The 27,207-nt window shown below is 38.8% G+C and overlaps 3 protein-coding genes and 1 non-coding gene across 6 annotated transcripts in view; 1 reads left to right on the forward strand and 3 right to left on the reverse strand.

Annotated features, from left to right (window-relative positions):
* The window catches only part of ELAPOR1 (endosome-lysosome associated apoptosis and autophagy regulator 1), a 61,651-nt gene extending 55,479 nt beyond the window's left edge, over nt 1-6,172 (reverse strand). For all 3 annotated transcript variants that reach the window (XR_015798325.1, XM_088153164.1, XM_088153166.1), the window contains exon 1: nt 5,916-6,172. Coding sequence is in view for 2 of the 3 variants with exons in the window: in XM_088153164.1 (XP_088009290.1) it covers nt 5,916-6,086 (171 nt within the window). In the remaining variant the exon portion in view is untranslated. The remainder of the gene's footprint in view (nt 1-5,915) is intronic.
* A 757-nt stretch (nt 6,173-6,929) lies between these two features.
* CFAP276 (cilia and flagella associated protein 276) lies at nt 6,930-14,136 on the forward strand. Its single transcript, XM_007433485.3, has 5 exons — nt 6,930-7,280; nt 8,676-8,792; nt 12,118-12,233; nt 13,367-13,503; nt 14,000-14,136. Exons 1-5 carry the CDS (start codon nt 7,200-7,202, stop codon nt 14,068-14,070), a joined length of 522 nt encoding a protein of 173 aa, XP_007433547.1. The 5' UTR covers nt 6,930-7,199; the 3' UTR covers nt 14,071-14,136.
* Nucleotides 14,137-19,505: 5,369 nt separating this feature from the next.
* On the reverse strand, nt 19,506-19,875 carry LOC112541281 (small Cajal body-specific RNA 2). The gene has a single exon (XR_003085299.1).
* A 2,179-nt stretch (nt 19,876-22,054) lies between these two features.
* Nucleotides 22,055-26,842, reverse strand: TMEM167B (transmembrane protein 167B). The gene is made up of 3 exons (XM_025170037.2): nt 26,714-26,842; nt 26,324-26,455; nt 22,055-25,314 (listed from the first exon to the last, which is right to left on the reverse strand). The coding sequence occupies exons 1-3, from the start codon at nt 26,721-26,723 to the stop codon at nt 25,232-25,234; spliced, it is 225 nt and encodes a 74-aa protein (XP_025025805.1). The 5' UTR covers nt 26,724-26,842; the 3' UTR covers nt 22,055-25,231.
* Nucleotides 26,843-27,207: the final 365 nt, after the last annotated feature.

Raw genomic sequence — 27,207 nt, forward strand, 5'->3', positions numbered from 1 at the left:
TTGACTAGCCCCCTATCCCAGAAGTTATCTATCCTTTGTTAAAGTTTTTAATGGAAGGAAGAAAATCAAAGCAATCCCCCAACATATGGGGGAAGCACCAGGATAAGGAAGTATGATCTCTATGACAAGAATCTTCCTAACTCCAGCTAGGTATGCCCACGATTATATATGAGAACATTTTAAATGCAAAGCAAGTCTTCTACCACTGGGATATTGATACCTTTGAGCCAATACTTGCTGCAACAAACAAACAAACAGAGTATTTCGCACACAGTTTCCTCTGCAGGAATCCAGGTAATAATGGAAAGGAAAGAAGGGGGGATTGGTTAAGAGCTTCACTGGTTTTTGTTGTTTCAACTGGCCTGTCATCAGTTGAAAGTACCAAACCACAGCAACAAACGGAGCCTAATTACTTCAGGTGACCAAAAGGAGAATTTTTAAACTATTTTAGCTTGTGAGATTTCATTATTGATTTCTTAGAATGGCCATTCACCTTGTGAGTGGGATATGATAATTCCTGAACATCGCAGGAGTGGTATTTGGAAATATACCTAATGACTGAAACAAACTTGAGAATCTATGATTTCTTAAAAAAAAAAAAAAAACCCTCATAAATGCCCAACTTACCCAACATCATAATCATAGCTGGATACCATCACAGATGTTCAGGAGTAACTATTAAAGGGAAAAAAAGACAATACACCCCTAGCAGTTTAGAGGGATATAAAAAAGGGAGCGAAGGCAGCAAAGAAGTGACATCTCTACCTGCTACCAGCTCCGCTCTCTGACTCGTTAGCAAGAATAGCAAGATCATCTACTCTGAACCTCACCTGAGAGCCTCATTTCCTTCACAACTATTAGAAGAATCATTAAACATTAATAACTGGTCCCTGGGATCCTTGTTTTCCTTGGTCCGCCCCATCAACTTTTCCTCCTGTGTCTTATCTTTGTAGGTTGTAAACCTGCCTACAGGGATTGCCTTGCTCTGGAAACCTTTAAGAATAAAAAGCAGGATATAAATTAATGCAACCAAGGTTCTCTCTAAGTGTTCAATAAACTGCCCTAGCTCTCATTTGTCTAGCCCCTAAGTACAAAGATGCTAGTATAAGTGACAAACAGTGCTTATACTTTATGAAAATGCTTACTTAATCCCTTCTAATTTTTACTTCAAAATATTTTAAAGGTATTCAATTATCCATATTTAGGTTATGGTGCATTATGTACCTTCCAGCCCCCCACCAAACTGCTGACTGTAGTATCAGCACCCACAAATCCAGATGTTCTATTATTATGGTTGGTTGCACAGTCAGCCAGACTGGATTTGGCATTTTTATCCACCTGTCAAGTCCTTCCTAAGGACCTGGGATAGGCAGTTGTTGTTGTTTGACTGTGTTAAAGGTATCATTGCAGGATGTGAGCTGTTCCAAGTAAAGCAGCCTTTTGCAATTGACTGATGGTGATTTTGTCAATGCTGATGGCGTTCAAGTGGTGCTCGAAATGTTTTGGGATTGCACTCAAGGTGCCTATTACAATGGGTACTATCTTTGCTTTCTTTTGCCATAGTCATTTTACTTCTATTTGCAAGTCTTTATATTTTGTGATTTTCTCCAGTTCTTTCTCTTCTCTTCTGCTGTCTCCAGATATTGCAATGTCCACTATTCAGACTTCTTTGTCTTTCTTATCAACAATTGTTAAATCTGGGGTGTTGTGTGGTGAGTGTTTGTCTGTTTGAATTCTAAAGTCCCAGAGCACTTTAGCTTCATTTTCTATTACTTTGTCTTTGTCTGAATTATTATTACATTTTTATCCTGCCTTTTATATATTTTGGTCAACTCAAGGTGGCGAACATACTTAATACTCCTGCCTTCTATTTTCCCCACAACAACAATCCTAAGAGACAAGTTGGGCTGAGAGAGAGTGACTGACCCAAAGTCACCCAGCCGGCTTTCATGCCTAAGGCAAGACTAGAACTCACAGTCTCCTGGTTTCAAGGCCAGCATGAAGTTCCATACATACCAGATGGTGGAGGGAAATGAACAGACCGTTGTTTTTGTTTGTTTAAAACTGGCACCTTCTAATCTGCTGTACCTCAAATGTATTAGGGCTGTCACTACCAACATTCTGAGCTGGTATTGCCCAAATCCTTTGATTTTAATTTTGTCAAATAGCAGCTGCAGGACCAGAAGCTTATCTTCTCTACCCCCACCTCCCATTTTCCTCTCTTTTCTTTATCTAAAGACAATTGGGTATTTATGGTAGGATTTAGAACAATGCTTGGCTCTCCTGTGGCTACAACCCTGAGAAAGCTGGGAAGCAGTGCTGAAAAAATCAATGTTGCCCTTCGTTTTACTCACCACCTCCCTTCTACCACCAGTAATGCTTAAGAAGTACCCTTTCAAGTCCTGCTGTTCTGTACTGAACATGCCAGACAAAGCAATCTTCTTTTATTCTTGTCCCAGCTGAATACTCAGCATGGCTAGGGTGGCCCAGATACCCCTATCTGCTAAAACCCAGCGGCAATCCTCCACTGGCCTGAAATCAGGACCTTTGCAAAATGCATCTAGCTGTTCCCGTGGCTTCAGAACTAATCTTGCCAATAACCTGAAATCCTTAAATGACATGTGCTGTCCTTGAATGCATTTATTATTACTTTCCTTTTCTCAGTACACTAAAAGCAGCGCTGACATTTTCATTTCAGGCTTGAGGTAGGTGAGATATTTATGTAAGACTCATATGATATCATTAATAATAATGGCTAAAAACAGGTAAGTAATGATAACCAATTCCCTTCATCTAGGTTTGCTGCACAAGACACAGTTACACATCACTAGCACTGCAGTACTCCCATCTAGGCTTTAAGAAACCTATTTTTCTAACTATCCTAAACTCCAAAATTGTGAAAGTTATTAAATACCAGGCAACTTCTAGTACCTAATGGTAGCATTACCTGAGTGAATCAAAAGCTGTGCAGGTCTCACCAAGCAGTTCATTCTGATTATTCTTTATTTGTATTTAAATTTAATCATCTTATTTGACCAGGTAAAAAGAAAGTAATCAAATTAAAATCTTTTAATCAGTTGGAAGCCCAAGTACACCATGTTACTGCCAAGTTGGTCATATAACCATCTGGCCATGAGCCAAAGCATATTCTCTTTGAAGCAAGGTACACCAACCATCCAAGGGACTTACCTTTAAGAGGAATCACATTATATTTTTGCATGTAAACCTGAACAGATTTGGAATAAATCCCTAACATTTCAGTAGAACTTATTTCTGAGGAAATTAAGTTTCTGCAGTAAGCAGCACTTTTTTGGAAATAAACTCTGGGACAACTGAAATCGTGAGAATCTTTGATGCTCCTGTTGAGATCAAAATACTTATTTATATGTAACCATAGGAATGCACAGAAAAGAGTATTCTGAATGCTTTTTCTATCAAAAAGACATAGTGCTGATCATTCTGAAATTATTCCACGTTATGCTGGGACTTACATTAATCTCTTAGCCTACATGATAAGAAAAGCATTCCACTGGGAATGATTCTGTCTAGACACGCGTCAAAATAATCCTCCTCTGCTCACAACTACAAACTAACAAATGAAAATCTTCTACCAGAAGAGTTTTGGGGGTCAAAAAAGTCAAGATGGTAACCATGATAACACAACAAAAGCCCTGCCCTTTTATATGTTCATCATGTAACGCACATAAAAAAGGGGCAAGTCTTCAATCAAGTGGTCCCAGCCCCTCCCACCATGGATGCTCCTACCTTCAGCCTACAGTATTGTTAAAGATTGAATCTTTGCAGGTGTCCAGCTCCAGTAATAAATCCACATCCATATGCAGGCCTCATTGTCATACAAATACATATGTGTTGGTCCCATAACTGCATGCATGCATTCATGTTTCATATCCTTGATTCAGAAACAGTATATGATTGAGGAAAAACCTAGTCCTGTAATTTTTTCATACCCTCCTACTGAGGTTTCAAGAAAATCTGGATGCTCTGTATGAAATCTGAACAGTTTACTTGCTGGACTACTTGCTGGACTACTTATTTTATCCACTACAGCTCATACTTCTATCAGAGTTGGAATTGCAAGGCTCACAACCATATCTATAATGTAGCCTGCTGAAATCTTAATTGATCCTATGCTGTTATATCCCATTCTTGTGTTCATTGTAAAAATGCTTGGGATTTAAGATATTTTTATAATTTTACAGTTTAATTCTATTTTGTACTATTACATTGGCAATAAATATAAAAAGCAAAGAAATTGTCTGCTGCATAAGCAGTAATAAAAGGCAAACAGTACATTTTATAGATACATATATGCACACAGTATAAGATTTCACTGTAAGCTTTCCTCAACTGACTACCTTCTGGATACGGTGAGACTACATTTCACATGCAGCATAGCTGTTAGCGTGTTGGCTGGGAATTATGGAAGTTACAGTTCCAAAACAGCAAGGCACCAGGTTGACAAATTCAGTTTCATATGGGCATAAAGTCCTTTCTGACAATTGCAACAGTTTTTGGAGGGGTACAATTTTCAATGAAATGAGTTGGGAAAAAAAAGCTACTCATAAAACTGCAATAGGAAAAAAACATTTCAATAATGTTACATTCAGAAAAGTGAGCATTTCCAGTGCATTTTTAAAAAGTGAACCATATGGCAAGAAGTGTCACTTGCCTCACCCATTTCAGCCTCTGGAATGCAACAATAGTCTGTATAACAAAAGCAAATAAAAGGTTATTAACTCCCATGTGTCTGGCCACTCTTTTAAATTCTTTTTCCCCATTTAATTTCACTGTATTTAGTTTCATTTCCATCCTTTATATTGTTCAAAAGGAAACAAAAACAAACAAGCTCAGAAGAAATGAAGGTAATGCTATGTTAACCTATTAGAATATTAGTGCCTCACTGACTCACTGACAACCTGCCACGTAACCTGAAAAAAATAGGTAAACATTTGGTCAATTTCCCAAGGTAAATTGCAGATAGCAGCTAGTGGAGGTAGGATCCAGCAGAACAAATACTCATGTGGTTGAAAGTTGAGCAGCAGTTAAAAGACTCTCTCTTCTGCTTTGCAAGTTGTATTCTTGCTATTTCCTTTGCTTTAAGTCAAGGCAGATCTCACTATTGCTGACAGAACATTTGCTCAGGCCAGAGAGACTGTTAAGGAACAGGGAATCCAGCGGTACCTTAAAGGTTAACACATCTTTAAGCAAAAGCCCATGCCACAATAAATAAGCTACTCCCTTAAGATAAGAAATAACTCTTATTTCAGCTACGTTTGAGGTAGAATGGGTCTCTAGAGAACATCAACAGCTGTCCATTTCCATGGGGATAACCAAAGAGGTCTCATAGCCAGTGTGTAGAAAATTCAGAGGGCAACGATTTAACGAAACTCAGCCCCACTGCTGATTCATTGCTGCCAGAATATTGCTCACTCTGAAGTCTTCTCCTTTGAGGGAGGTGGTGGTGTGAAGTTAGTTTACTCCCATGTTTAACACACACACCTCTTAGCCCATTAAACAGAAATTGTTCCTAACAAATGTGCTATTCTTAGTAGCCCAAAACACCTGGGGGGGGGGAAACCCAGATGTTTATAATGTTTACCAATGCCCACCTACCTCAATCAAAATCTTTCAACGGTTTTGCTTTTGTTCATTCACATCCATTTGAAAGAAACGATGCGCAGCTAAAGTGGGTTTTCCTCTACTTTGACAGGGGAGTTTTTTTTTTTTTTTTGGTAGTAAACCCGAGGCTTGGACAAGGATATTTCGACAATGATTTTAACGTGGACCTCCCCAATTCGACTCTTGCGACCTGGCCACAGATGCCTTCCCCCCCCCCCCCCCCGCTTTTCCCTACGCAGAAAGAGTAAGATGTCACCCTGCCCCGCCGCGGGTACCTCTTTGCAGGCGTGGAGATTCTCCCCCTGAGTAGCGGCGCCCGCCCAAAGCAGCAACAACAGACAGAGCAGGAGGAGCGGCAGGCGCCTCCACCCGATCCCAACAGGGTGGCGGCAGCAGCAGCAGCTGGCTATCCCCGCAGCAGGATGGAGCCTGCCAGCCCCAGCCATCGTGGCGCAGGAGCAGCAGCGAGGAGCCGGTCGTCGCGCTGCACCTCGGGCAGGCAGTCACCGGCTCAGGTGCGGCGGCGGCGGCGGCAGCGCTCTGGGGCAGAGAGGGATGCAGGAGCCCGCCCCGCCCCCTCGGACCGCCCACACCTCGCTGCCTAGCAACCGCAGCTGCCTCCGCCGCGCGGCCCTCCGAATGCCGAGGAGCACCTGAGGCTTGAAAGACGCGCGAGTTGCTGGGGCGCGCGGCGGAGGGAGGGCCGTTTGCTTTCGAAGCGCCAGTTCAGCGGCTCCAGCGAGGCCGCCCCGGAGTCGCTCAAGCCGCGCGCGCTGCAGTAACGATCCAATCCTGAGCCGGGATAACGGGTGGCGCTTTTGGCGGCCGTTCTCGGCTCAGGAGCCCTAGCGCAGCAGCCCAGCCCTTTCGCACCTCGCCTGCCGGCTCCTGGGTGCTGGCTCCCCTTAGCCCAAGTTACGGTCGGGCTCTGAAACGATTAAATGGGGCGCCTCGCTTCTCCGTTGGTGTTTCCCTTCACCTGGGACTAACTCTTCTAAGTAATCCCACTGGGGCTTAGGAGGGGGGGAGAATTGGAAAGGCCTTTCTGAGCCATTCAGTGCGCTTAAACCATCGACCGTAAAAACTGAAAGAAAAAGGGGGACTGTGGCTGGTGTGGGTCTTCCGGGCTGGGCGAAACGTTAGGAAACAAGACTTCAAGACCACGGCCACACAGCCCGGAAGACCCACACCAGCCATCGTATGCCGGCCGTGAAAGCCTTCGACAATACATTAAAAAGGGGGACTGATTTTACAAGTATCCTTCAGGTTGGGTTTTTCTTTATTTCGTGTAAGCGAGGGGGCATAAAGCGCGCGCGTGCTGGTTTATATCCTTTCCAGCTGCTCGCCGCTTCTTGGGTTTCCCTTCTGCCTCCAGAAGCTTCGCTTTTCTTTCCAGCCATTAGAGGGCGCTTTCAATAGTGACCGGAGGGCTCCAGAAGACCCTGTCGCCTAGCAACCGCCATCATATCCTAAACAAAACTGACAGGCGGCGAGAGAACCCGGGATCCGCATTGACCGCTTTGGCAGCTGGCAGCCCTCCTGCTGCGAAAGGCTGGAGCATGTCACCCGCTAGGAACCCCTTTCCATTCCCTCATTACGAAAATGAAAATACCTACAATGGCAAGAATAGGAGTGCCCAGGTAAGAGAGATTCCTTCTATTCTTTCTTTAAAAGAAAGATAACATTTATTATATAGACACATGCATTTGTACTGTGATGCATTTAATTTTCCTAATGAAATGTAGAGGCGATTGATTCAACAATAGTACAGCCTCCGCTTCCCTTTAGCATCTTAACAGTATTTTAATTTATAGATTATACTGGAAACTACTTTTGAACCTGAGACACACATTTTATAATGCTTATTAATACAGGATAAAATGTGGAGAGGTCTGGCTTAAAAAAAAAACCCTGTATATATTTGGTATCTGTAAAATGCACAGGTAGGAAATTTGTCCTATTTTTCTTGCTTTTCAGACAACTGAAAACTGTCACTTTGTGTGAGATGGGTGGCCATATAAATTTGATAAATTTTATTTATTTATATTTCAATTAAATGACTCATATTAATTAAAGAGAGAGAAACAAGCCTTTCACCCAGAGTTATAAATCAAGATGCAAAAAAAAAAAAAAAGACTTGGAGGCAAAAGATAAAGACAGGAGATCATTTGCCAAAATTAAGTGATCTTCTCTTGCTGTAATGTTCTTTACAAAAATGTATTAAAAAGCACAATGCAATTATTATAGTTATGTTTATATTTCACTGGGGTAATGGGAACTTCCTTAAAGAGGGGACTGGAAAAAAAGGAAAAGATAAGAAAATATTGAGCTATTGAAAGGCACAATAATAGAACCTCTGTTAGAATGTATGCCAAAGAGCTGAGGAGTCAGATGTTCATAGTAAAATTTGAGTCAAGCCAAGCAACCAGTTTTGTCCAAGTCAAGCAATCAATTTTGAGACCTTTTACTAAGCTGCTGATCCAACATCAGTCTTCCCCAATGTGATGCCCTCCAGAGGTATTAGACTGCAAGTCCCAGACTTCTCTGCCAACAGAATGGTGAGAAGTTTATGAATTCTAATCCAACTCCTCTGGAGAGTAACAGGTTGAGGAAGACTGCCCAAAATAAGATGAGAATCCCTTGCAACCTGCTATCTGAAAAACACAAGGGAATTATATAGAATGTTCTATATAACATTCTAGATTTCCCTTTAAAGCAAGAATGATTTGATATTGTCCGTTTGCTGAAATCTGTTGCTATATTGGCTTTTTTTTTCCTGAGTGGAAGAACCTGTGAACTCTCTCTCTGTGGTTGTCTAGACTAATCCTGTATTTTAAAAATACATGAGAGTCAACAGGACTGAAATAGTCAGGAAAAAGGCCAAAATATTTACCTGCATGTGCTCATTCCTTAGATTCCAACTTCAGTAATGACAGACAGTATTGGAAGGGTTAGTCTAAATCATAAGCAGTTCAGTTTCATCTCTTTATCATCAAGTCAGTACAATATGTTTCATATGATTCTTAATGATCCAGAAAATCCCCTATGGCATGCCCACCCATCTTTCCCAGCAACAAGACCCCTGGAATCGGCTACATGGAACACCAACTTTAGCAAGCATCAGAAGAGAAGTCTGGTACTCAGAACCTGAGGTAAAAAAATATATATATATTGCTGTGATATTGTTGTCTTTGGTTTTTTTTAAGATGCCTTCTTCTCTCTTTAGCTCTTTATTATCCCTTCCTTTAAAATGCCTCACAAACATATACATACTAAACAGGCTTGGAGGACCTCAAAGGGACACTTCACTTTGATAAAATGTTCACGTGGAATGAAAATTTATTTGAACATTATCCCATTGGGGTTTGTTCAGAGAGCCAGTGTGTGTCTTTTGAAATCTTGGCAAGTTCTTGGGTCAATTTTTATTAAACAAAGGCATGCTTTCATAGCTTTGAAGGCTGCTAGATGCATTAATAGGGAAGCTGTAAATTTTGATCTGGATTCACATGAGAAACAGTTGTTATGGAGTAATCTTAATTCAAAAATGGGGAAAATGTTTTATTAGAAGTTCTGAGCTGTGTAAGGGATTAACACCTTGAATCAGTTAATTACTAATGGGTACTTTAAGGATTTTCAGAGTTACATTTTGAATATAATTTACTTGAATCAGTTGTTTGTCAGTATAACTAATTTAAATATGGATGATTAGAACAACATGGTCTGGATGCTTTAGCAGTTTCAGAGACAGCAGAAATACTTAAATGTTCAATAGAAGTTGTATTTGAAATAAAACCAACAATTCAATTCTATACAAAATTAAAGATAGGATGGTTTATGTTGGCAATATACATACCTTATTTGTGGGATAAGGAACTGGAATATCCATTCTTGGAAAATCAATGGGCCCAAGTTTTAAGAAATGTTAAATACACTTATGACATAGGGATGAAGTTAATTCATCAGAAATTCTTGGTTCATGTTTATTGGACTTTCCAAATACTGTCTTTTTAAAAACATTTCTGTCACGGCATTTCTTGTAATGGCATTGTTAGAAAATTCAGGGCTCTTTCATTCATATGATTTAGTTGCATTCTTTCATGGTTCCATTTGGTTTCAAATCAATATAATTTTAGAGAAAAATATAGTTAGATGTAAATGCAATGTTAAACTACATTCCAAAATTACAGAATTTTACATTGTATTAAGAACTCCAGCTCGGGATCAGTTAAGAGAATCACCCTATGCAGAGGAAAACAGCACTCCACATGTCAAAGAGTGAATTCTAGAGATGTGTTTTTTTTATTTTTGAAATGTCTTTGTAGAAAGGAGAAGATGTAGTATATTTCTATATGGTCTAGATTTATATGACCAATCTAGATAGATATTACTATTACATAGATTTTTTTTTCTTGGTTTTATTCATTTTTATTATTTTATATAGTTTTAATTCTATAAACATTTCTATTGTTTAATTTCACTAATAAAAGGAGCCACAGTAGAATGAAGCAACCTATATTGATATTTAAATTGGATGTGTCAAGACACACCACCTTGCTTTTCTGTATTGTGGTACAGTTGCATTCCACTGATGTGGTAGATATATAAAATGGTGCCACTTTGCACAACCTTAATACTGAGAACATGCCATTTATTGCAAGACTCTTACAGTCAGGACCAGAAATACTGGAACATGGATAACTCTTTTGACATTTGGCCTCTGTACACCACCACATTGAAGTTGAAAGGAAACACACCCAGATGGGAGTGAAGTCAGGACTTTCAGCTGTAATTCAAGGGGTTTGACAAAAGTGGGGCACTAACCATTCAGGAAGTACAGCCAGTGGCATACACACTCTCCCATCGTTGGTGGCTCATAAGTAATGGAACAAAACAACATCACGACAAACATAAGGATTGCCTTTAATACCTGGATGAAAATCCTTTGCAGTCAATGACTGCCTGAAGTCTGGAACCCATGGACATGACCAAATGCTGAGTTTCCTCCCTCAAGATGCTTTGCCAGGCCTTTACTGCAGCTGCCTTCAACTGCTGCTTGTTTGTGGGTCTTTCTACCTTCAGTCTTGTCTTCAGTAGGTGAAAAGCATGCTCTATTGGGTTGAGATCAGGTGACTGACTTGGCCATTGAAGAACATCCCACTACTCTTGGGTCGCTTTTGCTGTATGTTTTGGGTCATTATCCATCTGCAATATGAAGTGGCGTCCTATCAGTTTGGCAGCATTTGGCTGAATCTGAGCAGAAAGTATAGCCCTATACACTTCAGAATTCATCCTGCTGCTTTTATCAGCAGTCAAGTCATCAATAAACACCAGTGACCTGGTTCCATTGGCAGCCATACATGCCCATGCCATAACACTGCCTCCACCATGTTTGACAGATGACGTGGTATGCTTTGGATCATGAGCTGTTCCTTTCCTTCTCCATACTTTTCTCTTCCTATCATTCTGGTGCAAGTTAATCTTGGTTTCATCAGCTCAAAGAATCTTATTCCAGAACTGGGCAGGCTTTTTTAGGTGTTTGCTGGTAAAGTCTAATCTGGCCTTTCTGTTCTTGAGTGCTACCAGTGGTTTGCACCTTGTTATGAAGCCTCTGTATTTACATTCATAAAGCTGTCTCTTGACTGTAGATGTTGACAATGACATGCCTACCTCCTCAAGAGCATTCTTGACCTGGCCTAGATGTTGTGAAAGGGTTCCTCTTCACCATGAGAATTCTGCGGTCATCCACTTTAGTTGTCTTCCATGTTCTTCCAGGCCTTTTGCTGTTGCTGAGCTTGCCAGTTCATTCCTTCTTTTTCAGGATGTTCCAAACTGTTGTATTGGCCACTTCCAATGTTCTTGCTATCTCTCTGATGGGTTTATTTTGTTTTCTCAGCCTAATGATGGTCTCCTTCACTTGCATGGACACCTCTTTGGAGCTCATGTTGAGAGTTCCAGTGAACAGCTACCAAATGCAAATGTAACACTCAGAACCACCTCCAGGCCTTTTACCTGCTTGATTGGTCATGGGGTACCCAGGAAACAGGACACACCTGGCCATGCAGCTGCTTATCAGCCGTTCATTCAATTACTTATGAGCCACCAACAATGGGTGTGTGTGTATGCCACTGGCTGTACTTCCTGAATGGTCAGGGTCCCACTTTTGTCAAACCCCTTGAATTACAGCTGAAAGTCCTAACTTCACTCCTATCTGGGTGTGTTTCCTTTCAACTTCAATGTGGTGGTGTACAGAGGCCAAATGCCAAAATAGTTACCCTTGTTCCAATATTTTTGGTCCTGACTGTACATTACCTTATCCATAATATGGACCTTCTTTTTTGCATTGTCAGTTTTACTATTAGACAGGCAATTCCTGAACTGTTTGCATATACTGTTCCACTTTTAAAAATTTCTACTGCACAATCGCTAATTTACGTTTGTAAAGTCAACATGCTTCCCACCTACCAATCTCATTTGTAGATTTCTAGAGACAGTCTGGATTTTAACCTCAGTTCTCTGTACAATCACCATGAAGATCTGCTTAAAGACAAAAGTCAGGTAGTCCTCCATAAAGAAACCATCTTTGATGACCATGGGTAAGCATAAGTCTTTATTCTTCTAAATTTAAGAAAAGAGCATCGGCCTCCGATGGATGTACTGTATACTCTAATAGTTGTGCAATTCTTACAGCTATGAAACCAACAGTAGCATGTATGTGATCAATATGCCCATAGTCATAACCCTATCAATAATACTTATTAGAAGATTATATTTTTTCACATTAGACAAGTCTTGTCCACATGAGTCACATTTCATTTAATTCAGGGTACATTTCAACTAGTATCCTACTAATATATAAAACAAAAATATAATTCAAGAGGTGCTATTACTGGCTAGGACTTAATAGACTAGGGGCTCTATCCAGTGACACTGTATAGTCCAAGAATCAGTACCTAAAAAGATATATTGATCTCCTTCCAAAGGCTATTACCAGTATATAGTACTTATAACTGCTGCATTCAGACTAGGTTATCACAGTTCACACTGGATTCTTAGGAATGGCATACCAGACCGTGAACTGGGCTACAAAACCAAATCTGTAAACAGAAGAGACTAAGAATTGGTGCTTATATTCAATATTTTCCTTGCTGCTCTTGGCATAATTGGTACTAGGAAATTTTGAAACAGAGCACAAGCTGAATATAACTGTGCAGAGATGCACTTTGTTTAGCCCTCCAAACCTCATCCATGCTTTTAAAAATCTGGAACTGGGTGAGTTTACAATCAGGCATGTAAAATATATATTTAATATTATTTATAATTTGAAACAAAGACAAATCCATCTGTGAAAACATAACTTAGATGTATCCAAGTTCCAGAATGCAGTCCCTTGACTAGTTATAGATGCATCTTTGAGACTACTTTGAAAGTCATTTATTAGGGATAGTTTAATTCAATTTCTGTACTGAGCAGGTGATTAGACTCCATAGCCTAAATGGCCCTTTCCAACTCTAAGAGTCAATAATTCCTGCTAATTCTAAATGTTCTCAGACATTTGAACAGTAGGCTATTGTTTCCTTAGTTAAATGGCCCTATCCTACCTCTTTTAATTAATGAAAGATGACTTGCACAATACATTAATTTATTTTAATGTTTACCATTCAGCAATTATCTCTGCCCAAGAGGTAATGCTTTCTTGCTAATGTATGTCCTTTGTTTTTGAGCACAGCAGAATGCTTAAGGGGTTAGAGCCTTTGAAGGAATACACTGTGCCTTCAGTTCAGCATTCTACTTCCAGGAGCCTTTCTGTGAGACACTGGGTTAATCCTGTAAAAGAATCTATCCACAGCATTGAGGGAGCCATTGGTAAGCATGACCATTAAATGCCTCTTTTGGTTGAAGAGGAGCTAAGATAAGAACAGAAACCTTTACAGCAGGTCAATTTTCAAAATAACCCCCTCTCTAGTTTATTTTCTTTATCCAGTTTTCTTTTGAGAGAATATAATATATCCTTAACCCTAGCTCTGTGTTAAAAGCTTCTTCATTCAAAGTGGATAATAACAGAGTGATGTAAACTTTCTCTCTATTGTAAATACTTACATTCCAATAGCTTAGTGAAATAGAACAAACTTAAATACAGAAAAAAATGACAAATGGTAGTTCTTTTAAAAAAAATGCTGCTGGCAGTATTACTTACAGTATTTTTAGGGTAGAGCCATTAAAAAAAATTAGACTCTGTAGCTTTGCTCCATTGCAAGATGCCTGTTATTTACTCGTAATGTTGTTGTGTGGGGCGGGGGGGCAGTCAGTTATCTGAATAGTCAATGACAGCTGACAAAATTATTTGTGTCTTTTTTTGCAGAATCTCCACACACTGCAGCCACAAACAGTGGATATTCCCGCAAAGAGAATGGTGGGATCTTCTATCATTAATGATTTTTGCAGGGTCATGTTGCAACTTTATTCCTTGCAGCCTTAATTGTTGCCCATAAGCTAACTCTTTACTCACTATGTGCTTAGTTTTCAGATCATCCATTAAACCAGCCAGCTTCACTGAATTTTAGTAAAAGCTCAACTATGCTGTATTTGAAAAAGCAAGTTGTTATTGCCAGTGGACCAAGCCCCAAATATATTAGGCCTAATAAATTCACATATTTGGTTAGGACTGAAGTAATAGATTAGAGAGCCAGTGAGTTCTAGTCCCACCTTAGGCACAAAGCCAGCTGGGTGACCTTGGATCAGTCACTCTTTCTCAGCCCTAGGAAGCAGGCAATGGCAAACCACTTCTGAAAAACTTTGCCAAGAAAACTGCAGGGACTAGCCCAGGCAGTTGCCAGGAATCAAAAACTGATCTGAAGGTACACACACAAAGTAATAGAATCCAGTCCACTTTGGACTCGGGTACAAAGAAGATACTATTTATACTGAATCATATATTCATTTAAATAATAATCTTAGCTAAAACTAAGTTAACACAAGCTGCAGTAAATTTATCTACAGTAAATTAGTTAAATACATCTGTAGCATATCTCAAAGCAAAATATAGGCACTGATTACAATTCTCAAAAAATGTATTTTTGTTTTTCAAAAACAAAATACAAATATAAATTTCATTCCTAGTGGAATATGCTTGTGGAGTACTTCAGAACACAACTTTCTGAAGATTAAAACCATTATATCAAGATCAAAAATAATGCCAACTAGGAACAAGGGCTGAATGCCAAAACACACAATTGTATAACCTTTTAAAAGAAGTTCTGTAGGTACAAAAAGTGCCACAGATGAAGGGGCCAAAGCACTTAATGTCATTAATGAACACCATGGCTGTGTGCAGACAAGTTTGGCAAAGCAAACTGCAGCCAAAACTTTGCCAATCCAAATGAATCTCAAATCCAGCCATATCTACTTCTAATTGCTTGTTGTTGGTTTATGGTACATTATTGTACTAATTCGTATTTCCCCTTGGAGCTTTAAAATATCTATCACTTTCTGCAGCCTGGTACCTTTGAGAAGACTATTAGCATAGACTATTAGCTATGCTAACTGAGGGTTGTGAGAATTTTGCTCTAAGAAAGAAGTCAGGAGACCCCAGAAAGATAAGTTTCTATACCTCTCAAGTTTACCCACTTCCTATCTACTCTTTGATCCTTTATCTTCACCTATCAAGCCATACTTTTAAAGATTTTTATCTCCTTTGTCCAATTTTTTCATTATTTAGTATTAACTCTCTCCTATTCCAATATTATTTATACTAATCCAACCTGCAGTAACATTTCTTTAGACCCAACCCGCTCTCCTCTGCTGAAGATTTTCTTTTGACAGTCTAATCTGCATTCTTGATTAATATTCTTTTCATTTATCTTCTTTCAGTATTATTACCTTCTGGTACCTGTGCTGCAATTTTTCTGCTTTTCTGGTTTTTTTTGTAGATCCCAGATAATCCTGTTTAAGATTTTAGTTCCAAGCCAACTATATTCCTTCTTGTATAATATGAATATCAAATCATGCAGTTCCCTGAATAAACATTCTAAGCATTACAACATCTCAATTAATTAGCATTAAAGGTTTAACTATATATTTGTATCTTAAGGATGCTTGGAACATAATCCCTTGCCACTTACCATGCGAGTTCTTTTTTTATAAGAAGTTTATTAAGGATTACATTATACATATAAAACTAATACAAACTACATAATAGAAGAAAAGGGGAGAAGTGCAGAGAAAAAAATGAAAAAAAAATAAAAAGAAAAAGGAAATATATGAAGAAGTAACTTTCCCCTTTGTTCCAACAAGTATAAACAACAATTTATCACCATCTCTTAAAATACAACAAACAATCTCTTCATCCCATATCTCACCTCATTCTCTATAAATAAATCTTTAAAGCCTCATTGTTCCATTGTAATCAGCAAAAATCCATTAAGGGTTGCCAGAAATAACGGCATATCTGTTATAAACTTGATCTAATAAACCCACTTTAATTCCTTCCTTTTACTTTTATATTTCATTTTCTATCTTTAAACAAATCCTTCAAACCTCATCATTCAAACTTAGTCTTAACTTCTGAGTCTGTTGTTCACAAATATCTCTCAATACATCCAATGTTAAAGTATTTTGCTCCATTCTGCATTAGCAAATCGAGTTTAAATGTTCTTCTCATTTAATTATAATCTTTATTTCTTTCTGATTCCTTCTAGTGTCTGACCTTCAAAGTCCCATCTTGTCATGTTCCCCCCCCCCGAATGTGAAACATGAACAGTTTCCCATGGGAAAGATTATTTTTAATTTCAAAATCTTATTTCAAATCCATCTGGACCCTTAGTCCATTTATAACTTTCTAAAAACAACTCTAACCACCCTTTTGCTGTTTATTCCCACCTAAATTTCTTTGTAAGTTCTTAAACTCATACTTAAAACTCCTTCTGTTAAGGACTGAAGGAAAATCACCCAGTGAATACCATAAAACTGCTGTTCCAAAGGTTCTTAATATTTAAAAAGTAGTAAAAAAGTAATTCCAAAGTGATTAAGAAATAAGATTTGGCCAAACCTTGTGTCCATATAGGCTACATTACAACTATGCACTTGATGGAATCCCTTGATTCAGAAGCCAACCGCAAAAACCTCGGTTCCTGCGGTCTACTCATGTGGAGTAGCTGTCCAGTTGTGTGGGCAATCTCATGATCTCTCCTTTTTACGGAGAGATTTTATGGCCGGCGTTTTCAGCCGTAATGCTGTCCCCCATTCCTTTAGGACCATCAGTTTGCCATGTCCTCATTAGAAGTCTCCCTCCATGCTAGTTCTGATTTGAATTGAAACGTCAACCACCTGAAGAGTCACTTTCACCTGGTCTAATCTATCACGTTTTTAAATGTTTTTTTTTTTTAAACTAAATTTCAGATAAACAAGAAATGTGAAATTTCCATTCTAAATTGCTGGGTCAGAATTTCAGCCAAGACACACAATAAGTATGTGTTCTGCTAAAGGTATTTTAGCCATTCTTTCAACCAATCACAGAAACTGGCTTGTCTAATCTACAATTAAATTCTATCTAAAATTAGTTTGCTTGTCCTGCTGGATGATGAGATAAAATTTACAATTTTTTATATCTATCTATCTATCTGTCTGTCTGTCTGTCTGTCTATCTTACTACATTTCATATAAAGGCTGGATTCAAAGTGGTTACTCCATGAATAGATCTCTTTCCACTCTCAAAGAGCACAAACTTCCCTTTCAAGGAACAGGGCAGCAAGGCAGGTTTCACAGAAATCTATTTCTGCCTATATTATTTCACATGCTATGTTAAAGAGCTTTCCAACACAGATAACAGACTTTTCAGGGGGCTTAGGAACTACCTATAATTTTCTCATTTGCTCTGTCGCAGCAAACAGAATTCTTCTGTATGTTCTCTGGATTCAGTATCATGGAAAGATTACACTCCAAAAACACTGAAACTGAATCAGCTTTATTTCTAGCACAATTTCAGCAAAAGATATGAGTATCTAGTGTGCCTTAAATAACATCAAGAAATCAAATGTTTATAATTCAGCAACCCAAACAATACATTATGCCACATTTGAAAAATATATTACAGGATGCCACACTTTCTTTCTTTCTTTCTCTTTCTTTTCTTTCTTTCTATTAATTAATTAATTAATTAAATTTTTCAACTGCCCATCTCCCCCCAATGGGGAAACTCTGGGCAATTCACAATAAACATTAGGACATAAATATATAAACACATAAAACCATAAATTAAAACATAACTAAAAAGGAGAGACCAAGGGGATGAAAACCTGAGGCTGAAGGCCAAGGCCTCTATGGGGCTAGCCATCCCCATGCTTGAGGTATTCTCACCTCACCCCAGGCCAGATGGCAGAACCAGGTCTTCAAAACCTTATGGAAGGCCAGGAGTGTGGAGGCTAATCGCATCTCCGGGGGCAGGATGTTCCAAAGAGCAGGGGCTACTGCAGAGAAGGCCCGCCTTCTGGACCCCACCAGTCGAAGTACTTTCACTGAGGGGGTTGGAAGCATGCCCTCTCTGTGTGATCGGGTGGGACGGGTTGAAGTCATAGGGGAGAGGCGGTCCCTTAGATAACCTGGTCCCATGCCATGTAGGGCTTTAAAGGTGATAACTAACACCTTGAATTGGATTCGGAAGCAAACTGGCACCCAATGCAGTTCGCGGAGCAGAGGCGTTATATGGGCCCTCCTTGGGGCACCAACAATACCCCACGCGGCTGCATTCTGGACCAGCTGTAGCTTCCGGATACTCTTCAAGGGTAGCCCCATGTAGAGCGCATTGCAGTAGTCTATCTGGGAGATAACAAGGGTGTGAGTGACTGTTCGAAGGGCATCCCGATCCAGGAAAGGGCGTAACTGATGCACAACTTGAAAAATATATTACAGGATGCCACACTTTAAAGTTGCAATTTTGAAATAAGCCAGAATGCATGCTGTAGAACTAATTTCCACCAAATATTTGAACTTTTTTGTAAGTTTTTTTTTTTAACTGTGTAAGTCTCCTACTAAGAAAATATAGACAACATGCAGGACTCAATAATTCTGGTAGTCCAACTGATCCTAGAAGCAGTGTTCTAATTTTACTATTGCTAAAAATGTACTGTATTCTATACATGCATAATTCTTGTGTTGCCAGGAATGCATACCAAGACATGAAAATCAGCAGAAATTAAACTATATAGTTGTCAGCTAAAGAAAAATGAAGGGACAGAGAGAGTACAATCCAGGCAAAATTTTAATCTCTTACAATTGGCTCATTGTCCCAATAAATACAAACAAATAGGAAGAATCATGGAAAGGTTTTGTCCCACTTCAGTAACTTAATTTAGGCTTCAAGTGAAGGTCACATTTTGAAATTTCAGAAGGGTTGATGAACTTTTTAAACTCCCAGATTTCCTTACTACTGACCATGCTAGCTGGGAGTTTCTCATTCTGTTTTGTGGAGGAATTTTAATTGTGGTATTAGAAGCAGTATTTTTCAAAAAGCAGCTTCTCAAACATGTATGCACACACTAGCATACATGTTAGTCTAAAGCTGTAAGGGGATCTTTACAGCACGTTACCCACCCATGCACTCATATGCTTTGATAAAATCCATTTTATCGTTTTTCAAAGGCGCATAAACTACTACAGTTCGAACTTTAGAGCATCGCAATGCTCCTGGGCATATTAACTTTTGTTAATATTTATAAAGAAGACCTACTCAACTGCCAGCACAGGGCTGTTAGCTAAGAAAAATCGAATCCTGACTCGAGCGGACGGCGATGCTTCTAGCCCGAGGAATACTCTTCGGACCGGAACAAAAAAATCGGGAGGACGTCTTAAAATCAGGAGCTGCTCGGCTGAAGCCGGATCAGAATCGCTTCGATACACATTGGCTAGGAGAAGGAAGTTTCCAATCTCCAGCCTCATCTATCTGATCAATTCATCATCTCCGACAAAACTGCCGCGTGCTCATTAAACCTGCTTCTCTGTACAGCGCCAAGGGCTTCACAGGAGAGGGTCTTTTCATTTCAGGCCGGGAAGGCGGCGACATCCCGGCCCGATCAAATAAGATCAACGTGTAAAAAGAAAGTAATTGTTGCAGCGCAGAGCCACAAACATACACCTCCCGAAGCCTTAAATAACACGCACACTAGAGACGCGGTTCAAGCATCCTCCGATCCACACTCGCTCCCCACTCCACCCCAACCACACCACGCTCACTCGCCCCGGCTGCCACCAGAAATAGGGCGGGCCTCCCCGGCTTTTCTAGTCCGCATTGGATTCTGGGAATCGCACAGATCTCAGGCCAGCGCTCGCGCGAGCTGCGGCTTTATGTGAGATCCTGCGAGGGAGGAGGGAGCGCTGCGCATCAGAGCCGCGAGGAGAGCCGGCGCTTGATTGGGCGTTAGCGAGCGTTCGCGTCGCCAGCATTTCGGAAAGAGTTTAAGGCTGCTGGGTAAGCAGCAGTTTGAGAACAATGCATGAAAAAGAAAGTAGCTGAACACGCACTGGTTTTACTGCCTTTCCACTTGAATATAGACCCCTTCCCCCGCGCATCCATGATTACTTGTATGCTGCGTTACTCTCCAAACGATTCACCAGAAGTACACAGATGGTCAGTCGGGTACAGTGAGCCATAAATAATTTAACAGTACTGCCTATTTGTTTCCTTTCTGAATGTAAGTGTATAATTCCATTACTGGCACTTTATAGTATTGTGCTTAAACTTTTTAAGTATGCTGTTCACCAAGAAGTCATCAACCGGAACTGCGTTAAGTAATTTTATATGCGCACAATATTTTACAATACTTTGCATCTGTATTAGAAAACTAACGAGGATAATTGCAGCTAAAATTTCCTCGAAAGTCATAATCCCTTCACTATAATTTGAGAATGAGGTCACCATGTGGCAAGGCAAGCAAAATATTTATATTTTGAATTTAGACACTGCCCATCTCATGAGGAAGATAATGCAATCCCATGAATATGGGCAGTCAAAATTGTTTTGGCACTTTCCACCTGCCATAAAAACTTCGGGTATTTCTTCTATCTTTCATATAACACCAGAGTTTCCATCTCTTAGTTATACTGCATCCAAACAATTAGGATTCTACAAAGCATTTAGCTTCAAAACCAAGATAACAACTGTGTGTATTCAAATGCAGATTTTAAAACGTTATCTACCTTTGTTGTGGGTACAGTACTATATATGTTTTTGAGGATATAATTACATTAGATTATTTTACAAAATGATATAAATTATTTTCTCTTACCTTCAAATATATGGATAAAATTGTCAGACCATAGTATACAAGTGAACAACCACTATCAATGTTGGCTTCTCCAATGAGACATTGAAAATATTACAAGATTTTCAAAAATTTAGCCTCATATTCCACAATTAACTCAGGGAAGCAGTGAAGGACAGGAAGGCCTGGCATGATATGGTTCATGGGGTCACGAAGAGTCAGACACGACTTAACGACTGAACAACAACATATATGGGAAATTTTATCCATTTTAAAATGGAAATAAATTAAGTGTTCAAATGCAAAGACAGTGGCTTTAAAGAGCATAAAACCCCATCTTTGTTTCTATTTTCGGGTATACATGATGCCCTGTTATTTTGATTCTGCAACAATTACTATAAACAGCTGTCATTTTACTTTATTAAATAAAGGAAATAAGTGGGGAGAATTCAACAGAAACAAGCAGAAAGTAACTCACCTCAGTGTTCTATAGACCTGACTGCTTAGTAAAAATGTTTAGTGTTGCAATTAAACCCTCCCATTTTGCTTGATAATATCGTACCAGTCACAGACATTTTTATTATATGTGCGCAGTCTCATATTCACAACAGGGATGGAAAGAGAAGGTGCAGATAACTGAAGAACTGAGGAATTGTAAGCAAAAGGTTCATTTGCAGCAGTCCTAAATAAACCAATTACAGAACAAGTCTCACTAAATGATATTACTATTGAATAAACACTATTAGGATTGTGTGTTAACAGTATTAGATGCTCCAGATGCTTCACTGCATTTCTATATGGCTTGCATAAGTTGTATGGGTTGATACAAATATAAACAAACAATTTAAAAGAGACCATGCAATAATAAGTAGTAAGCATTGAATATTTGGGATAAATACAGAAAAAGAGTAAGTCTCATGTTTTTCCCTCTTAGTGTCATTTTTTTGAAGACAAAATATTTGGCCACTGGAAAGATAACAAATTGTTTAGATTGCAAAACTTAATTCAGATTCTTTTCAGATTCTTACTTCACAAGGGTCTAGTGAAGTACCTGACTGGTTTTAGTCCCTTCAGATAAATAGTACTGTATAACACAAAAAGAACTGCAGAAACAAGGGGGAATACTCAGGGCCTTAGAAGAATTAAAATCATGTAACATACAATTTTGAAAATTTACTAGGTTTTATTTATAAGCTATTAGTGAAACACAGATTCAGAACAGGTCAAAGATTTCATGATTAAATAGATGCAGAATTTGAATTCAGAGATTCAAAATTGGGAATTTAAATGGAAGAATATCAAATTTAACCCAAATATTATACCTAAACTGGTGGATGACCTTCTACTGTTGATATATTACTCAAGTTTTGATTGCTAAAATGAATAATTCATTTTCTGAAATGTGTTGGAAATGCAAGGAGCAGGTTGGATCATTTTCTCATCTGTGGTGGCAGTGCCATGAAGATCAACCTTTTTGGAAAATGATTCATATTACAGTGAAACAAATTTTTAAAGTATAATCCCTTCTGTAACCTGCAATATTTTTATTGAAAATGTGTATTCCTTCTAAGCATACAGATATCCATAGCTCTATATATATTAACTGCAGAAAGAATATTATACACATCTTGTTGGAAAGAATGTTTGATTCCTTCTTTGCAAGAATGGCTATCAAGTTAGAGGAGTATGCTTTGATGTCCAAAGTAACTTCATTTTTAAAAAATAAATCTAATGTGGAACTCAATTCTAACTGGAAACCATTTTTAGACTTAATATATTAACTTAATATATGGATCTGTACCATACCCCAAATTTCGGTTTTTCTGTTTAGAATCTGTATTTCAATTTTATGAGAAATTTGATCTCCAGTGTCGATTTAATTACAGCCTATTTTTCCAATTAGTGTTTTATTCTGTGTTAACCAGTTTAATAGCAATGTTTAGTTTTTCCTTTAAAAAGTGATATATTTCATAGCTTTATGGGCAACTAATAATATATTTAAAAACTGTAATTTCCATGACATTTCAGATCCCATGTTCTCTTACTTGTATCTTATTTTTTATTCTTTTTACATGTCTTTTATTCTTCATGGTTCACATTCTTTTAAAAATGTTTGATATAAAATTAAAGATTAAAAAAAAACCCCTAAATACTTCACTGCAAAACTTAGTCATCAGAATTAGGTGAAGAAAGGAAATGAAGGGAAGGTTTAGTGGGTCAAGCAAGTTCATTTCCAATGGTTATTTAAAAGGAATTTGTACAGAGTTCAACTTTGTACAAAATATATATTTTTTCCATAATGTTCTGACAACTTTTCTTGATATCACTGACGTATCTTCTGAATAGCTAGAAACTGAGCAGATTTTAGCATTTGAATTCTAATGATAAAACTGAACCAGTTCTTGTGCATGGTATATATTTTCATATAATCCCATCAGGGAAAATGGGTGTGTATCATTACAGAGTACTGTACCTAAATGTTGTTAGCATTCAATTTCCTTCACGTTCTCTAAAAGTTTGACAAAAGGAATAAAGGAATAATTATATATTTTGGAGTCTGGCATTTGTCTTCATTTATGGAATAATCCTGGTACTGATCTTTGACAGCATTATGGTTTCCCAGAATTTTTATGTATTGATAAAATCTCTATAAAAAGATTGCCTAAATTACTAATAATCTTAGGCCAGAACATCGCTAGATAGCAGATTGATCTTTTTTCAGAAAAATATTAAGACCCTAACATTTTATTCCATTTGCTTAGATAAAATGCTTTCATAGCAAAAATGAAAATATATCTTCAAATAGACAAAAAGTTTTTTTTTAAGGCTGCCTTACTGGTTGCTAAGTTATATCATTAATATTTTGGATAGCAATATGATCAACTATTTATGCAATACATTTAAAAGATCTGATATGGGGGCCGCACTTCCACTGGAGACATGCCTTGAAATAAAATCCTCTAAATGCGGGGATTAACAAGCTACTACCCAGAGAAGTAACACCTCTGCTTTGGTCTTCCTGATCATACAAGTGACAAAATTCATTTTTATTTCTATAGTTTCCAACCAGCAAGAAATCACACATAAGAAAAAAAGGTTCCAGTATATATCAGATAAGAAGTATAGGGAAGATAAAATAAGGCAAATTTATTCAAACGCATATTGCTGGAATACCAAAGGCCAAGTTATAGCTTTAGTGTTCTTGCTGATTTATAAATATGTAATTAGTGACAGTTTTTGTCTATAACAAAATGTACAATGTTGAAAAAGAAACTGGCTTTCTTTCTCAGGTTGAACTGGTATTATACAAACAATGGATTAAAAATGTTTAGGGCCAACCTTGAAACTATTTGTGAATTTGTCAAGCACTTACAACATTATAAACTAAACAGACAAGTCAAACATGCTCTTTTACTGCTTCTATTTTAGAAGAGTACCTCCTATGCTTTAAGCACATGGTGACAGGAGGTTACTATAAAGGGGAAGGATGGAATGAAGAGAATTTAAAAGTATATCATTGAAAATAAAGACTAGAACAAATCTTTAAGTCTGTACACTTCTCAAAATATACAAGTTATGATCTTTAAATGTAATTTAAACAAGTTAACATCTCACATCTTATGTAACAGCATATGCTCCCACTGCTTTCTCCTATACTATACCACATTTTGGATGTTTAAGTTGTAATTCTTACTTGCAAACTGAGTTCTACAGAATAACATGGCAGTTTAACCATACTCAGCCATTTGTATGAGGTGGCAAGACTATTAATTTTAACAAAAGATAAGTGAATATCATCAAATTATATTTTTGTTTCCTTTATACTTCAATTCTTCAAGAATTTCACAGTGCACAAATGCTTTATTCTATCATTGGCTAGTTCCTTATCTTCAATTATTCATGTTATAATGAGTTTGGGAACTAAGCTCAAAGTGCAATAATCAAAGAAAACAAATCTACATCCCTTCAATGCTACTACATTTTGGGGACAGAAGGAACACCAGGAGTAACCTTTCCATTTCCACATTATATCCGGCTCTGGAAAAACATCACTCATTTCTACTTGCCATAAACCTGTGATATTTCTCTTGTATAGACTGTAATATTGATTTTAATAATCTGCACATAAAACTTTTGATTTTTGTTGAAACTCTCTTAGAAGCAAAGATTGTTGCTATCTAAGCAACACTCCCTTGGTCTCAAGCAAGACGTGGTCACAGAAGAATTTCTTCTTGCCATCTGTATAGGTTCTGTGTGAATTCTGCTAAGAGGTACAATCCTCTGAAGCAAAAGAGCATAGCATCTTCATTTAAACAGTTGTCCATCTGAAGCAGTGGGATTCATTTTATAAAAAGGACATAAAAAGCCATGACAATGCAGGATATTGCCACTGCTGAATGAAGTCTGGTACCAATCACTGCCGCTGAAAAATATCAAAGTCCATTTATTATTCAAACAATAGTGAGCATATGTTACTTCACATAATTCTTTGAGAATGAAGAAAAATAAAAAAAAATCTTGCAATGCACGCTAAGAGTGCAATGCTAACCTCACTAACTTCCAACCTTTGGACCTAACATTTCTGCATCCTGCTCACAGAATCTCTTTAAGGTTTTTCAACTCAATCTTTCTATAATACTGCCAGCACCTTTTCAGCCACAGCAGAGACCACTACAATAATAGAGGTCTGCCTCTACCCAACTTGCTGATCTCCTTCAACCAGTGAAAAAGTGAGTCAATCACCAGCAGATTGTCACACCACCTTTGTCAGTAATGTCAGGTTAAGCATGATTAAACCCTCTGATTTCAGTGTGCATGCTACACCAAGTGCTAAAACTGAAAAATCCTCAATGAATCCTCAAGTTTGCTGTATATAAGCAATAACTGCCAATTCCAATTAAATCAAAGTGCCAACACACTCTTACTTTATCAAATAAACAAACATAAAGAGATTTAAAGCTAAATCACTGAGGGAACATACAGCAGTTGTTTAATTAAGTTCTCCTATCTGTCCTGGTCTGTTTTACATGCCAAACTATCTTCCATCTAAACTATGGTTTCCAAAACTGAGGTGCACCTCTCTTGGGGAGGTGCAGACAGAGTCCAGGGGAGGCATGAAGAACCTTTTAGTTGCATATTGTCACAATAAATCCACTTTTCCCAAAGTTTCATTGTATTGTTTTCATTGTTCATTTTAGTGTTTTGTTTGGATTTTTTAGGGGAGGTGTGTACATTAAGATTACACTAAAGGGAGGTGTGATGGCAAAAAGGTTAGGAACCCCTGATCTAAACTGCCCTTCGTCCCCAAGACGCAGGAAGCCCGGCTTCTGCTACTCTGAACGCTTCTCCGACAGGACTTCCTCCTGCCTGTCTAAAGCTTTCCCACTCTGCGTTGTTGCGCCGGTCCTTGGCGCTCCATGCGACACTCCTACCTTTGTAAAATACACCCCAGACGCCCCTCTTCTCCGAGAGCAGCCAGGCTTTCAGGCGAGGCACCTTCCGGAAGTATGCGCAGGTACAAACGAAGAGCAAGCCAAAGACCAAGAGCCCGTCCAGGGAATACACTGAGAGAAGAACAGGAAGAAAGTCAGTGCCGACTGTGTGGACAGTTCCTGCTTTCGGGGGATGCGGGAGCATGAAAAAGGAGGCTGACACGCGAACCCCACAGCGGCCTGGGGCCCCCGACCCGAGGGAACCGCCCCGCTCGCGGGAGCATGAGCAGTCGCTGGGCCGGCGAGCGGGGAACGCGCAACATCACCCAGAGAGGACGGCCAGGGGCGCATTTCAGAGCGGGAGAACGGGACTAAGACCCGGCTGCTCACCATTAGCCATGGCGACCGCCCCAAGAGCCAAATCCGGACCCGTCACCGCATCTCTAGGAGGAATGAACGGCCAGCGCGGCACCGGAACCACTAAGTACCGCTAATCGAGCTCAGATAGGGAAGCGTCCTCGAGCGCTGATGAGTCCTAGAACGGCGCGTGTTGTTACTTCAGGCAGCAACAAACGAAGACCGATGGAACTGCTGAGCTTGATGGGTCGCTAAATCAGCCCGCAGGTTCTTTAATCTGCGGGTCGGATTTCCTGATCGTTTCGGAAGTAATGTTTGCCTTTTATTAATATAGCAGTGGTAACATCTGCTCATAGACGGTATACAAATTAAAGACTCTTAATGACACATTAGCCATCAATCAGCGGTTATAATGATTTGGAAGCGACGTATCCAGCGCCAAAACAATAAAAGTTAAAAGAGCTCTCTTGCGTCATTCCCTGAAGCAACTCATAGAGACTAAAATTAATTTATATAGGTATTTATTA

Source organism: Python bivittatus, unplaced genomic scaffold (assembly GCF_059951505.1).
Source record: "Python bivittatus isolate LINGU-HERP-01145 unplaced genomic scaffold, Pbiv_v1 ctg000700_np1212, whole genome shotgun sequence".
In the NCBI taxonomy this organism is placed as follows: Eukaryota; Metazoa; Chordata; class Lepidosauria; order Squamata; family Pythonidae; genus Python; species Python bivittatus.